Source organism: Littorina saxatilis, linkage group LG3 (assembly GCF_037325665.1).
Source record: "Littorina saxatilis isolate snail1 linkage group LG3, US_GU_Lsax_2.0, whole genome shotgun sequence".
In the NCBI taxonomy this organism is placed as follows: Eukaryota; Metazoa; Mollusca; class Gastropoda; order Littorinimorpha; family Littorinidae; genus Littorina; species Littorina saxatilis.
In genome coordinates, this window is record NC_090247.1 from 17,793,984 (window position 1) to 17,806,145 (window position 12,162).

Here is a 12,162-nt window from a genome sequence, read left to right on the forward strand (position 1 = left end):
TGCACAGTCAAGTTCCATGTGGTGCACGGTCAGGTTCCATGTGGTGCACGGTCAGGTTCCATGTGGTGCACGGTCAGGTTCCATGTGGTGCACGGTCAAGTTCCATGTGGTGCACGGTCAGGTTCCATGTGGTGCACGGTCAGGTTCCATGTGGTGCACGGTCAGGTTCCATGTGGTGCACGGTCAGGTTCCATGTGGTGCACGGTCAGGTTCCATGTGGTGCACGGTCAGGTTCCATGTGGTGCACGGTCAGGTTCCATGTGGTGCACGGTCAGGTTCCATGTGGTGCACGGTCAGGTTCCATGTGGTGCACGGTCAGGTTCCATGTGGTGCACGGTCAAGTTCCATGTGGTGCACGGTCAGGTTCCATGTGGTGCACGGTCAGGTTCCATGTGGTGCACGGTCAAGTTCCATGTGGTGCACGGTCAAGTTCCATGTGGTGCACGGTCAGGTTCCATGTGGTGCACGGTCAGGTTCCATGTGGTGCACGGTCAGGTTCCATGTGGTGCACGGTCAGGTTCCATGTGGTGCACGGTCAGGTTCCATGTGGTGCACGGTCAGGTTCCATGTGGTGCACGGTCAGGTTCCATGTGGTGCACGGTCAGGTTCCATGTGGTGCACGGTCAGGTTCCATGTGGTGCACGGTCAGGTTCCATGTGGTGCACGGTCAGGTTCCATGTGGTGCACGGTCAGGTTCCATGTGGTGCACGTTAGGTTTCCAATGAGGAAGCAAACAAAGCTTTGTAACAAAACAGAAATATAACTTTTTAGAAAAACAGATTTTTCAACTGTTCGAATTTATCAGGATTTACAGAGAATTGTCCAAAAAAGAATTTGTCAGCCCCAAAGGATTAAACAAAATGGTTCATTTCAAAACTGGCGTCGGCAAGAGGCAGGCACATCTATAGAGTCTCTGATGCAGGCTATTACACTCAGTTGGGCGCATACTTTTTTTTTCTTCTTTTTTGGGGGGGTGGGTGTCAAAATCAAATGTCATACAAACTGGCACAGAGTTTCAACATGCAGAACAATTTGCAGCAGCGTGCAGGAGGTGCATGCATGATCAAACCACAGCCTATTTGGTGGTTATAACTGAGTGAATAAAACACTATATGCTTGTATTGTACAGCTTGGTGTCCAACAACAACAAAGCCGAAAGTAACAGCTTTATCAAAAGTGCCTGCACGCTTAGACCGTATTTAATAATTATAAGTTTTCCTATAACGTGCATTTGTTTTGAACACATTGTACATATATAGGCTCAGTGACTACCTATTCCAGAAATGAGACGTATTTAATTATGTTGTTTGCCTAACAGAGAACAGATATAAACATGAAAGCGGATGAGGTTTGAATCTCCGAAAAATTGATATTATAATTGATGTCGATTGCTGAATTTCATGCCTAAGTTTTCTCAATCAATCAATATGAGGCTTATATCGCGCATATTCCGTGGGTACAGTTCTAAGCGCAGGGATTTATTTTTTTAATTTTTTTAATTTTTATTTTATGCAATTTATATCGCGCACATATTCAAGGCGCAGGGATTTATGTATGCCGTGTGAGATGGAATTTTTTTTTACACAATACATCACGCATTCACATCGGCCAGCAGATCGCAGCCATTTCGGCGCATATCCTACTTTTCACGGCCTATTATTCCAAGTCACACGGGTATTTTGGTGGACATTTTTATCTATGCCTATACAATTTTGCCAGGAAAGACCCTTTTGTCAATCGTGGGATCTTTAACGTGCACACCCCCAATGTAGTGTACACGAAGGGACCTCGGTTTTTCGTCTCATCCGAAAGACTAGCACTTGAACCCACCACCTAGGTTAGGAAAGGGGGGAGAAAATTGCTAACGCCCTGACCCAGGGTCGAACTCGCAACCTCTCGCTTCCGAGCGCAAGTGCGTTACCACTCGGCCACCCAGTCCTTATTCTGAGACCTATTTTACTTTGCTATGCACTTTTCTCTTTGTCGCCTCTTTTTTTGTGGGTTATAAAACTACATTTCAGCAAAAAATTAATAACGTTTACACAAAAACTCACGAAAAAGTTAACAATGGCCGGGAAGTACCTCAAACGGTGATCACGGCTTGAAAAACCCGCTTTCTTTTGAAATATTTTACCCACTATGTACAGTCAATCAGCCGACACAGACTGAGAATCTGAAACGTGCCAGATAGACTGAAAAAGCTTACAGTCTCTTGTGTCTGAAAAACAAGAAACACGTAAAAAAAAAAAAAAAAAGAACAAACTTGTACAGGTAACCATTTTACAGAATATTAAACACACGCATCGACCCTAATAACCACACAACGTTTGAACCCAACTCAAACAACAACAAAATGAATCCTCCCTGACTATCGTTGCATCAATATTTGCATCGCTTGCAGGCTCGCCGCATAACCGCGCGAATTCTGGAGGTGTTTCGCCAATAAAATAAACCTCCCAGAAGAAAAAAACCGTCAGAAACCAGTGCAACACAAAACTGGCGTCACCTCCACAGATACTGCATATGATCGAAGACAGGGGTGAGAGAGGGAAAGAGACTAAAACAATCCATTGGCTGACGAGAAGATCCCGCAGTGGGCGGAGTTACAACGCTCGGCCCAATCACAGCGCTCAGTAACTGCAGCGTGCATGAAGAACTAAGCTCCGCCCCTTTCCCTCGCGGTTGGCGCTTAAGCCCCGCCCCTTGACGCTCGCGCAGTAGTTCGGTGTGGTAGCGAAGTGTAGAGGGTGGAAGTGACTGAATACCTAGTTGCGCCACGAGACAAAAGCCTACCGGAGAGCAACAATAGTGCGAATAGCGGAGCCCATAGCTGGCGAGGCAAGCGAGTTAGCAAGGAAGCTAGCGAAGCCCCCTATAGCACCGTGGGCTGTGTCGTAGTGCATGTCTTGGACAAGCTTGCTGGCTACCTGGCTATTATCACCTGTGCGAGGAATACCTGGCTTCGGCGGGGGCAGAAGTGGTCCGGCGGTACACCTCTAGTGACAGTTGGTCAAAACTTCATCGTCTGCGCGGCGCCGTTTACCTGTTTGTGTGAGATAATAATGGTGCCGTGTGCTTCCCGGAAATCGATCGTTAACCGATTGACATGACGCCATAATTATTGGTGGTGACCTTTGTGTCAGGCTCATTAGCATAAAATCAAAATGAGATAGTAGTGTTCCGATTTTGGACCTCGTTTTCATAAGGTGCTGTGGATTTTGGTTAGTTGATAGCAACATTTAAACAAATAAATATTTTGTCTAAAGCTGACTACCCCACACTACTTATTTGAAACCAAAGTAAAATCGGGATTTACATTTTTTGGGTATTTGATTGATTTTTTCTTGTCTTTGAGTGGTTTTGTGCCGCTGCGATGATGCGTCACGCGCATGAAAATGGTTGCTAGGTTACGACTGCAAGTTATCAGCTCTTTAATGCGTACGTGTCACGATTGATCTCTCAGTGATTCCTGAGAGCTGTACACCAAACAACTGCTACTCCGCTATATACAAAAAAAAACATGTTGGATTTGTTCGTGTCATTCCCTTGTGACAGCAAGTGATTTACCGTGTGGCGAAAACGGCGTAGTTTTCTGTGTTGTGACGCAATCAAACATATAACTTTGCTTCAGTGAACCAAGACGTCACTGGGAGATTTGTGCATATATTATCAGCATCTATATCATGCGTCTTGACAAGGAGTAAGTTAATACCAACACAGTTTGAGGAGGAAAATGTTCCGAGGGTTCTCGACGACAACGACGACGATGATGCAGATGATGATGACGACGATGATGATGTTGGAGCAGTCACTATGAGCTGTGTAGACCTGATGTATCAGTTCTACTCTCCCTACTTCCCCTACAAGCCGTCCGTGGATGATGCGCAAGTGAGTCAGCCAGTGTGTACGCAGACAGACACGCAGACAAACAGACAGACACGTAGAAAAAACACACCATAATGAGAAACAGAATAGCTAAGCACACTCAACATCATGCACTACTCAGCCGATCACATGTATTTTTTTGCAGTGTAATTTTGTGCCTGTATACAGTGTACGACTGAGCAGATGGTTCGGCATTTTTCTTGATATTTGTCCGTAAATCTATAGGAATGCACGTGCAGGTCAGTCAGTACACACAGGCAGATACACAGGCAAACACACAGACACACAAACAGACACACAGACACACTGTAGACGGACAATATAGCATGGGTAAAGCGATACAATGCACGTGTAGAAACACTTTATTCTGTGAACACACAGACGAACAGACGCTTCAGATCGGCATACGTAAAGTCAAGCCGACTAAAATCGATGTATACTTAATGTTCAGACAGCCAAACATTTGTTTTTGTGGTTTAAACAAAACTTTATTCAATTTAAGCATTGTGACAAATATACAGTAGGCCTATGTAACATTCACAATCCGTACTCAAGGCTGCATAAAGCTTATATATATATATACTAGCGAATCCAAGGGGAAGCATAGAACAAGTGGTCTACACGATGGCGGACAGATGAATCAAAATACTCATTTGAATTTTTGTTCTCACGTTACTTGTTAACAGGCAGACAACAAACAAACAAACAAACAAACAAACAAACAAACAAACAAACAAACAAACAAACAAACAAACAAACAATCAAACAAACAAACAAACAAACAAACAAACAAATAAACAAACAAACAAACAAAGAATCATTCAACGAAACAAACAACAACAAAAATGCTCCAGTAAATCAGGGTACAAACAATCAAACACATCGACATATATAAGAATGACAGGCTGCATGCATGATCATTGCATGTATCATTCATTCGCTCGGCTTCCTGGCGAGTGGGCGAAAACTGAAACCCATAAAGATATGTTTATTGTGATATTTGTGTGTCTGTTGGGTCGACATATTTGTGACCGTAACGTAATTTTGTCAATAACAACGTTTCAACAACTTACCTTTCTTGAATGCAGACAGGCACAATCTCCTAGGCCCCTATATAGGGCAGAAATAAAACATAGCGTCATGAACAAAGTCCTTTTTAAAGATCAAAGCGCATTAAGCCTAACAATTGAGTCTTGTTTTTCTTGCATTTATATTATTATAAAATGTATTTTACATTATGTTTACGTCTTGTGTGTAGAGATAGACGAAACACAATGTTTTATATGTACGATTATGTTTATGATTCTACAGTCAGCTCAACAATTTTTTCTTTAGAACCGCAGACGAACAAACAAACTGATGATAAGACTTGCAGAAGTAAAAGTGAGTAACTTGTGTGTGGTTACTCGCATACGTGAATGCATGATGTCGCAGAAAACCAAACAGAAATCTCTCTCTCAACTCTTTAAAATAAAAACAAATTCGTGGATGTTGAGCGGGGGAATCAGAAAAAAAGCTAACAAGCATACTGACAATGGGCATAGAAAGACTATACACACAGACAAACACACAATGTTGTTTGGTTTATTTTGTGTGTGCTTACGTTAGTGTACATGCATGCAGATATTATGCGAAACAAACGCTCCTCTCGTCACTTTTTGTTTTGTCTACACTTATTATACAAACGGCGACGAATGCGTCGGTGTGAGTAAGAGAGTGCAGACAGACAGACAGACAGACAGACAGACAGACAGACAGACAGACAGACAGACAGACAGACAGACTGACTGACTGGCTGACTGACTGACTGGCTGACTGACTGACTGACTGACTGGCTGACTGACTGACTGACTGAAGATGAAGAATACGTTACTTGTATGTTACATAAATACATGTATGTGCGTACGTGTACAGACTGACTTCCTGCATCATTGTCACAGACGCGCACGTGTTCGAACAGAAAATATACATGCACAGCCATAAACGTGAGAGAGACCACCCATGTCATAACCAAGCCATAGCTTCACACGTGTGTACGAGTATATCATGTAAATGAGTTCAGGTCAAACTAAAGCCTGTACATATACGTCTGTATAGGATTTTGAATATTTCAAAAGAGAATTTTTCGGTAGTTTTTTTTATTTTTTTTTACAATAAAATGAATTACACATGCATCAAAGATCCGTTCGGTTTTTGTTTTTTGTTTTTTGTTTTTTGTCTTTGTTTGTTTGTTTGTTTGTATGTCTTAGATCTGCGACGAACATATTTCATCGAAATAAAGTGAAAAATGGAACCCCCGTGCCACATATCTCAGACAAATTGGCGGAGTCTTCAAATGGGGATCGGGGCGGGGATGTAGCTCAGTCGGTAGCGCGCTGGATTTGTATCCAGTTGGCCGCTGTCAGCGTGAGTTCGTCCCCACGTTCGGCGAGAGATTTATTTCTCAGAGTCAACTTTGTGTGCAGACTCTCCTCGGTGTCCGAACACCCCCCGTGTGTACATGCAAAGCACAAGACCAAGTGCGCACGAAAAAGATCCTGTAATCCATGTCAGAGTTCGGTGGGTTATAGAAACACGAAAATACCCAGCATGCTTCCTCCGAAAACGGCGTATGGCTGCCTAAATGGCAGGGTAAAAAACGGTCATACACGTAAAATTCCACTCGTGCAAAAAAACACGAGTGTACGTGGGAGTTTCAGCCCACGAACGCAGAAGAAGAAGAAGAAGAAAAGGGGGATCATCTACGGATGAATTTTAACAGAAAATCTGAAAAACTCGGGTCTTGGGCCTAAAAAAAAAGTAGGTGTGGTTACGGTAACCCGACCTACCCTATTTTTAGGGGCCGATCCTATAACTTTTTATTACATTTGTTACATTTGTCAAAACAAAAAAACAAAAAAACCGAGTGCAAAAAACACAATGAAAGCGAAAGCGCCAGAGTCGCACACTTATTTCCCTGTCAAGTAGGTTTAATTTGTACACATTAGAAAAAAAAGTTAAAAAAAAAGAAAAGTGATTGCCTACCTACCTACCCTATTTTTTTGGGCTATGTTACCGTAACCACACCTATATTTTTATTGGCCTTATAAGATGGGAAGTGTTAAATGTATCCATGGGGAGGTCTCATAAAACAGGTTCAATTGTGTTGTTGATCACAATTTTCAAGCCTTTATATATATATAGAGAGAGAGAGATCAGTTTGCAGTTTGTCCATGCATAGACTTATTTTCGTGCTAGACTGTGATATACACAGTCTGTTGTTGAGAATACCTAGCACGTTTAAGCCCTTCCATTTAAGGAGCCATTTTGGGAAGTTTTCTGATGAACTGGACCTTTGAAAGTTCAAGGAACATTTGCTTTTGTGTACAATTTAGGCACCCCTATAACGATTTGCCTGAAAATGCTTTGTAACTATGCCAATTAATTAATTAAAGGAATTTAAATCGGCGATCTGTTTCTTCGTCAACTTTCTTGTGCCAGGAGTCCCTATTCCGTTCCGGTCGTCATATTTTATTGATTGGGTACACAGTCCTCGAAGCAGATATAAAAGCCGTTAGATTCAGGTATTCAAATCTGTAGTCTATATATAGGGAACTATAGCACAGCATTTGGATTTGAATAATGAACGTTCAAACAATTGTTCTTATAGGCATTACTCGTGTGTAGTGTCGTCTATTCGGCCCCCAACCAAACTCCGTAGCTCGCTCGGCGATTGCAAATCGGTACTTCCAAAAAAACAAAACCGTTATGAAATACTGACTGCTCTCAGGGGCAAAAAGAATAGGACGGAAATCAAAACTAAACGGAAGAAGGCGTCGTGGAAAAATCAAAGTCTACAAAGAACAACGTATATATACAGCACAGCCGTTTCAAATTTGAAAAACTGAGCGCTCAAACGCTTATTCCAAGGTATTTCTGGCGTGTGGTGACATATAGATATACTTGCATCCACCTAACCGAAGTGTTTTATATAGCTCTTGGGGCGGGGGGGGGGGGGGGGGGGGGGGGGGGGTAAGAGACTTGTTTTGGTCCATTATAATTTATACCTGAAATCTGAGCTTTTTCTGGCGATCAAGCTGGACGAATGATGTTTTCCGCAGATTTGAGTTGTTATTGCATATTTTTCACCATGTTTAAAAGCCCAGTCCTTCGATCGAAAACGATTCGACTCGGGTCACTGTATTCGGAAAGGAAGGTGCATGTATACATATACCTTTTAACAATCATGGATGGAATCTTTATGGAGCATTTGTTTTTGTATTTTGCATTGCATGCTTGCATGATCATGTGTCGAAAACATATATATCGTCTGGAGGCACTCGGAGGTATATTTAGAAGAATTTGATTTAAACCGGCAAGTTTTTGGTTCAAAATAATTATTATGAGGCAATGATAAACAAACCGTAGTGCACGAACTAAACCAAGAGCTTTTCTTATGTGGCCCAAACACGTACAGCTTTGCACGAATGAACATGACGATGGAAGTGGCATTAATCTATACGTATACCATACTAAGCATACAAATACGGTAGCACACATGCAGGGGGAAACAATAATAAAACCAAATGTAAAAGTAACAAGTCAGTCGCGTAAGGCGAAAATACAACATTTAGTCAAGCTGTCGAACTCACAGAATGAAACTGAACGCACTGCAATTTTTCAGCAAGACCGTATACTCGTAGCATTGTCAGTCCACCGCTCGTGGCAAAGGCAGTGAAATTGACAAGAAGAGCGGGGTAGTAGTTGCGCTGAGAAGGATAGCACGCTTTTCTGTACCTCTCTTCGTTTTAACTTTCTGAGCGTGTTTTTAATCCAAACATATCATATCTATATGTTTTTGGAATCAGGACCCGACAAGGAATAAGATGAACGTAATTTTAAATTGATTTCGAAAATTTATTTTGATCATCATTTTTATATATTTAATCTTCAGAGCTTGTTTTTAATCCAAATATAACATATTCATATGTTTTTGGAATCAGGAAATGATGAAGAATAAGATGAACGTAAATTTGGATCGTTTTATAATTTATTTATTTATTTTTTTTTTTTTTACAATTTTCAGGTTTTTAATGACCAAAGTCATTCATTAATTTTTAAGCCACCAAGCTGAAATGCAATACCGAAGTCCGGCCTTTGTCGAAGATTGCTTGGCCAAAATTTCAATCAATTTGATTGAAAAATTAGGGTGTGACAGTGCCGCCTCAACTTTTACAAAAAAAAGCCGGATATAACGTCATCAAAGACATTTATCGAAAACATGAAAAAAACCGTCCGGGGATATCATTCCCAGGAATTCTCATGTCAAATTTCATAAAGATCGGTCCAGTAGTTTAGTCTGAATCGCTCTACACACACACACGCACAGACAGACAGACAGACAGACAAACAGACAGACAGACACACTTACACCGCGCACACACACACACACACACACACACACACACACACACATACACCACGACCCTCGTTTCGATTCCCCCTCTATGTTAAAACATTTAGTCAAAACTTGACTAAATGTAAAAACAGGAAGACTTATCCAGAAAAGAAGATGATCAACAAACAAACACACACACACAAACACACACACAAACAAACAAACAAACAAACACACGAACGAACGAACAAACAACAACAACAACAACAACAACAACAACAACAACAACAACAACAACAACAACAACAACAACAACAACAACAACAACAACAACAACAACACTTTAGAAGTCTCTCAGTCATTAAAAGCCATCCTCATCAATCATCAATGTGAACCATAACATATAAGTATCGTATGTGTTTAATGTGAAATCTTAGGTAAGGCCAATTATGCAGTTCAAACATGGATGGGAAGTCAGACGAGGTATATAATTACAGGTTAATGAGGCCTTAATTAGTTCATTCAGTACATAACACAACTTCTGTTGCTTGAACTTTATGAGGTCATTACAGTCCTTAACTTTCTAAGTGAAATCCGCTTCTCTTCCCTTTCCCTCTGTTGTGGTTAAAGGTTGATTAATTGAACATCTCGATTTCCCCTGGTGGATGACAGGTAATTAGGTGACATTTTAAAAATATTTGTAAAGTTGTGAGGTGTTTTTTTCTTTCTAAACTTCGCAAAGTTTTTGCTTGACTGGAGACTCACTGAATCAATCAAATCTGACATTTCGACGGGCGCATGCAGTGGCGTGGTGGTAAGACATCGGCCTCCCGGTCGCTGCAGCCTGGTGGGTTAAGAGTGGAGATTTTTCCGATCTCCCAGGTCAACTTATGTGCAGACCTGCTAGTGACTTAACCCCCTTACGGTGTGTACACGCAAGCACAAGACCAAGTGCGCACGGAAAATATCCTGTAATCCATGTCAGAGTTCGGTTGGTTTTCGAAACACGAAAATACCCAGCATGCCTCCCCCGAAATCGGCGTATGCAGCCTGAATGGCGGGGTAAAAACGGTCATACACGTAAAAATCCACTCGTGCTAAAAACATGAGTGAACGTGGGAGTCTAAGCCCATGAACGAAGAAGAAGAAGAAGAAATCTGTAAAAAAAAAAGTAAATTTTAAGGGGCTTATTGTCCGTCAGGTCTTAATTGCCTATATTGGACATGAATTGGTTTATACGATTCGAGTTTTTACGCCCTCACGGCTTTTGATGTATGCGTGTTTAGGTGGTATCAGCCATCTGCACTTATGGTAGAATGACCAAGATCTTTAACGTGCCATTGTGGTGACACGGGGGTGGGAGATGGATACCGTCTCTGGGTCTGCACATAAAGTTGACCCGTGTCCGTCCCGGCCCGGATTCGAACCAGCGACCTTTCGATCACAAGTCCAGTGCTCTACCACCTGAGCTACCCGGGAAGAAATCTGACATTTGACCCTGTTTATTGAATGCATACATGCATGATGGGATGTTGGTGTCTAACAAACCCGGGTGTATAATTATAAGTGCTTACTTTTTGTCAGAACTTTTGTACCGTGCCAGTATTGCTGAATGATTCAAAGAATTATGTTGTAATGTTGAGGTCTTTGGAATTGTATCGTTTTTCAACCATGTGCACACCTTTTTCTGTTTACTATAATAAGTTGTGCAGAGAAAAGACTTTTCCAGCAATAGGATAATAAAGTAATGAAAATGAAAAAAGAGAGAAAATTTTAGGCTAGGCATTTGAAATTAAACTTGCACCATTTCCTAATCTTAAGATATGAACGAATTTATTTGTTTGTACGAATGAAGTTTCTATTTTGGAAATGACTTGAAAAGCTTTTGCTTGTTGCAAACCCGAGACATTTCTGTCGTGTATGAAATGTACTGCCAAATGAACGAACTTTTCTTCACTGAAAACAAAATCGATCAAAGCAGTTGTAGGCTATCCCTCTTCTCAAAAATTGGCGGGTAAAGTAGTCTTTAAATTTGAAGGGAGGGTATGAAAATCCAGTAAACTCTTTGTCGTCATGTAAAACCCACTTAAGATTTTTTTTTTTAGTGAGTGTTTGCCCCAAATATTTCTCTCTCTCTCTCTCTCTCTCTCTCTCTCTCTCTCTCTCTCTCTCTCTCTCTCTCTCTCTCTCTCTCTCTCTCTCTCTCTCTCTCTCTCTCTATCTCTCTCTCTTTCTCTGTCTGTCTGTCTGTCTCTCTGTCTGTCTGTCTGTCTGTCTGTCTCTCTCTCTCTCTCTCTCTCTCTCTCTCTCTCTCTCTCTCTCTCTCTCCCTCTCTCTCTCTCTCTGAGTCGATTTTCCTGATTTGTCTTTTCCTTTGTATTATATATTGACATACATGTACAAAGAGAATACTACATGGCTTGCTGTGTCATACCAGATTTACACGAGTTTTTTTTTTTTAACTGCGAGCGAAAGCGAGCTGTTCACTATTTGAAAAAGCAACGAGTGTAAATCTGGTACGACACAGCAAGCCATGGAGGATTCTATTTATCCTACATTCTGTACTTACGTGTATTTTACTGCAAATGTCCTGCAGTCGAGGCAGCTAAATTGAAGTCGCTTGTTTTGGAATCTTGATCTCTTCTAAAGCCTCGAGCAATCTATTACGTCAAAGTATAGAAACGTCACTCTGAAAGTGTGGCGTGACGTGTTAGTTCTAAAAATTCATCGAGGGTCATTAGCGAGCGTATTTTTTTTTTTTTATAATGACGTTTGTCTCGGTGACTTTGGCATCATAAGCAGTGAAAAAACAGGTCCCTGCCAGGCTTGCTTGACATGATCTCATTTACATGATATACACACGTGTGATTTGAACGATTATAATCTCACGAGTGTCTCTC

At 41.4% G+C, this 12,162-nt stretch overlaps 1 protein-coding gene and 1 long non-coding RNA gene across 2 annotated transcripts in view; one reads left to right on the plus strand and one right to left on the minus strand.

Annotated features, from left to right (window-relative positions):
* Positions 1-12,162, minus strand: part of LOC138961794 (uncharacterized) — a 457,147-nt gene that overhangs the window by 113,273 nt on the left and 331,712 nt on the right. The gene's annotated exons all lie outside the window — the stretch shown is intronic.
* Positions 2,789-12,162, plus strand: part of LOC138961771 (transcription cofactor vestigial-like protein 2) — a 43,854-nt gene continuing 34,480 nt past the window's right edge. Inside the window, exon 1 of the mRNA XM_070333442.1 lies at positions 2,789-3,888. Coding sequence (XP_070189543.1) covers positions 3,814-3,888 — 75 coding nt within the window. The 5' untranslated portion in view covers positions 2,789-3,813. The remainder of the gene's footprint in view (positions 3,889-12,162) is intronic.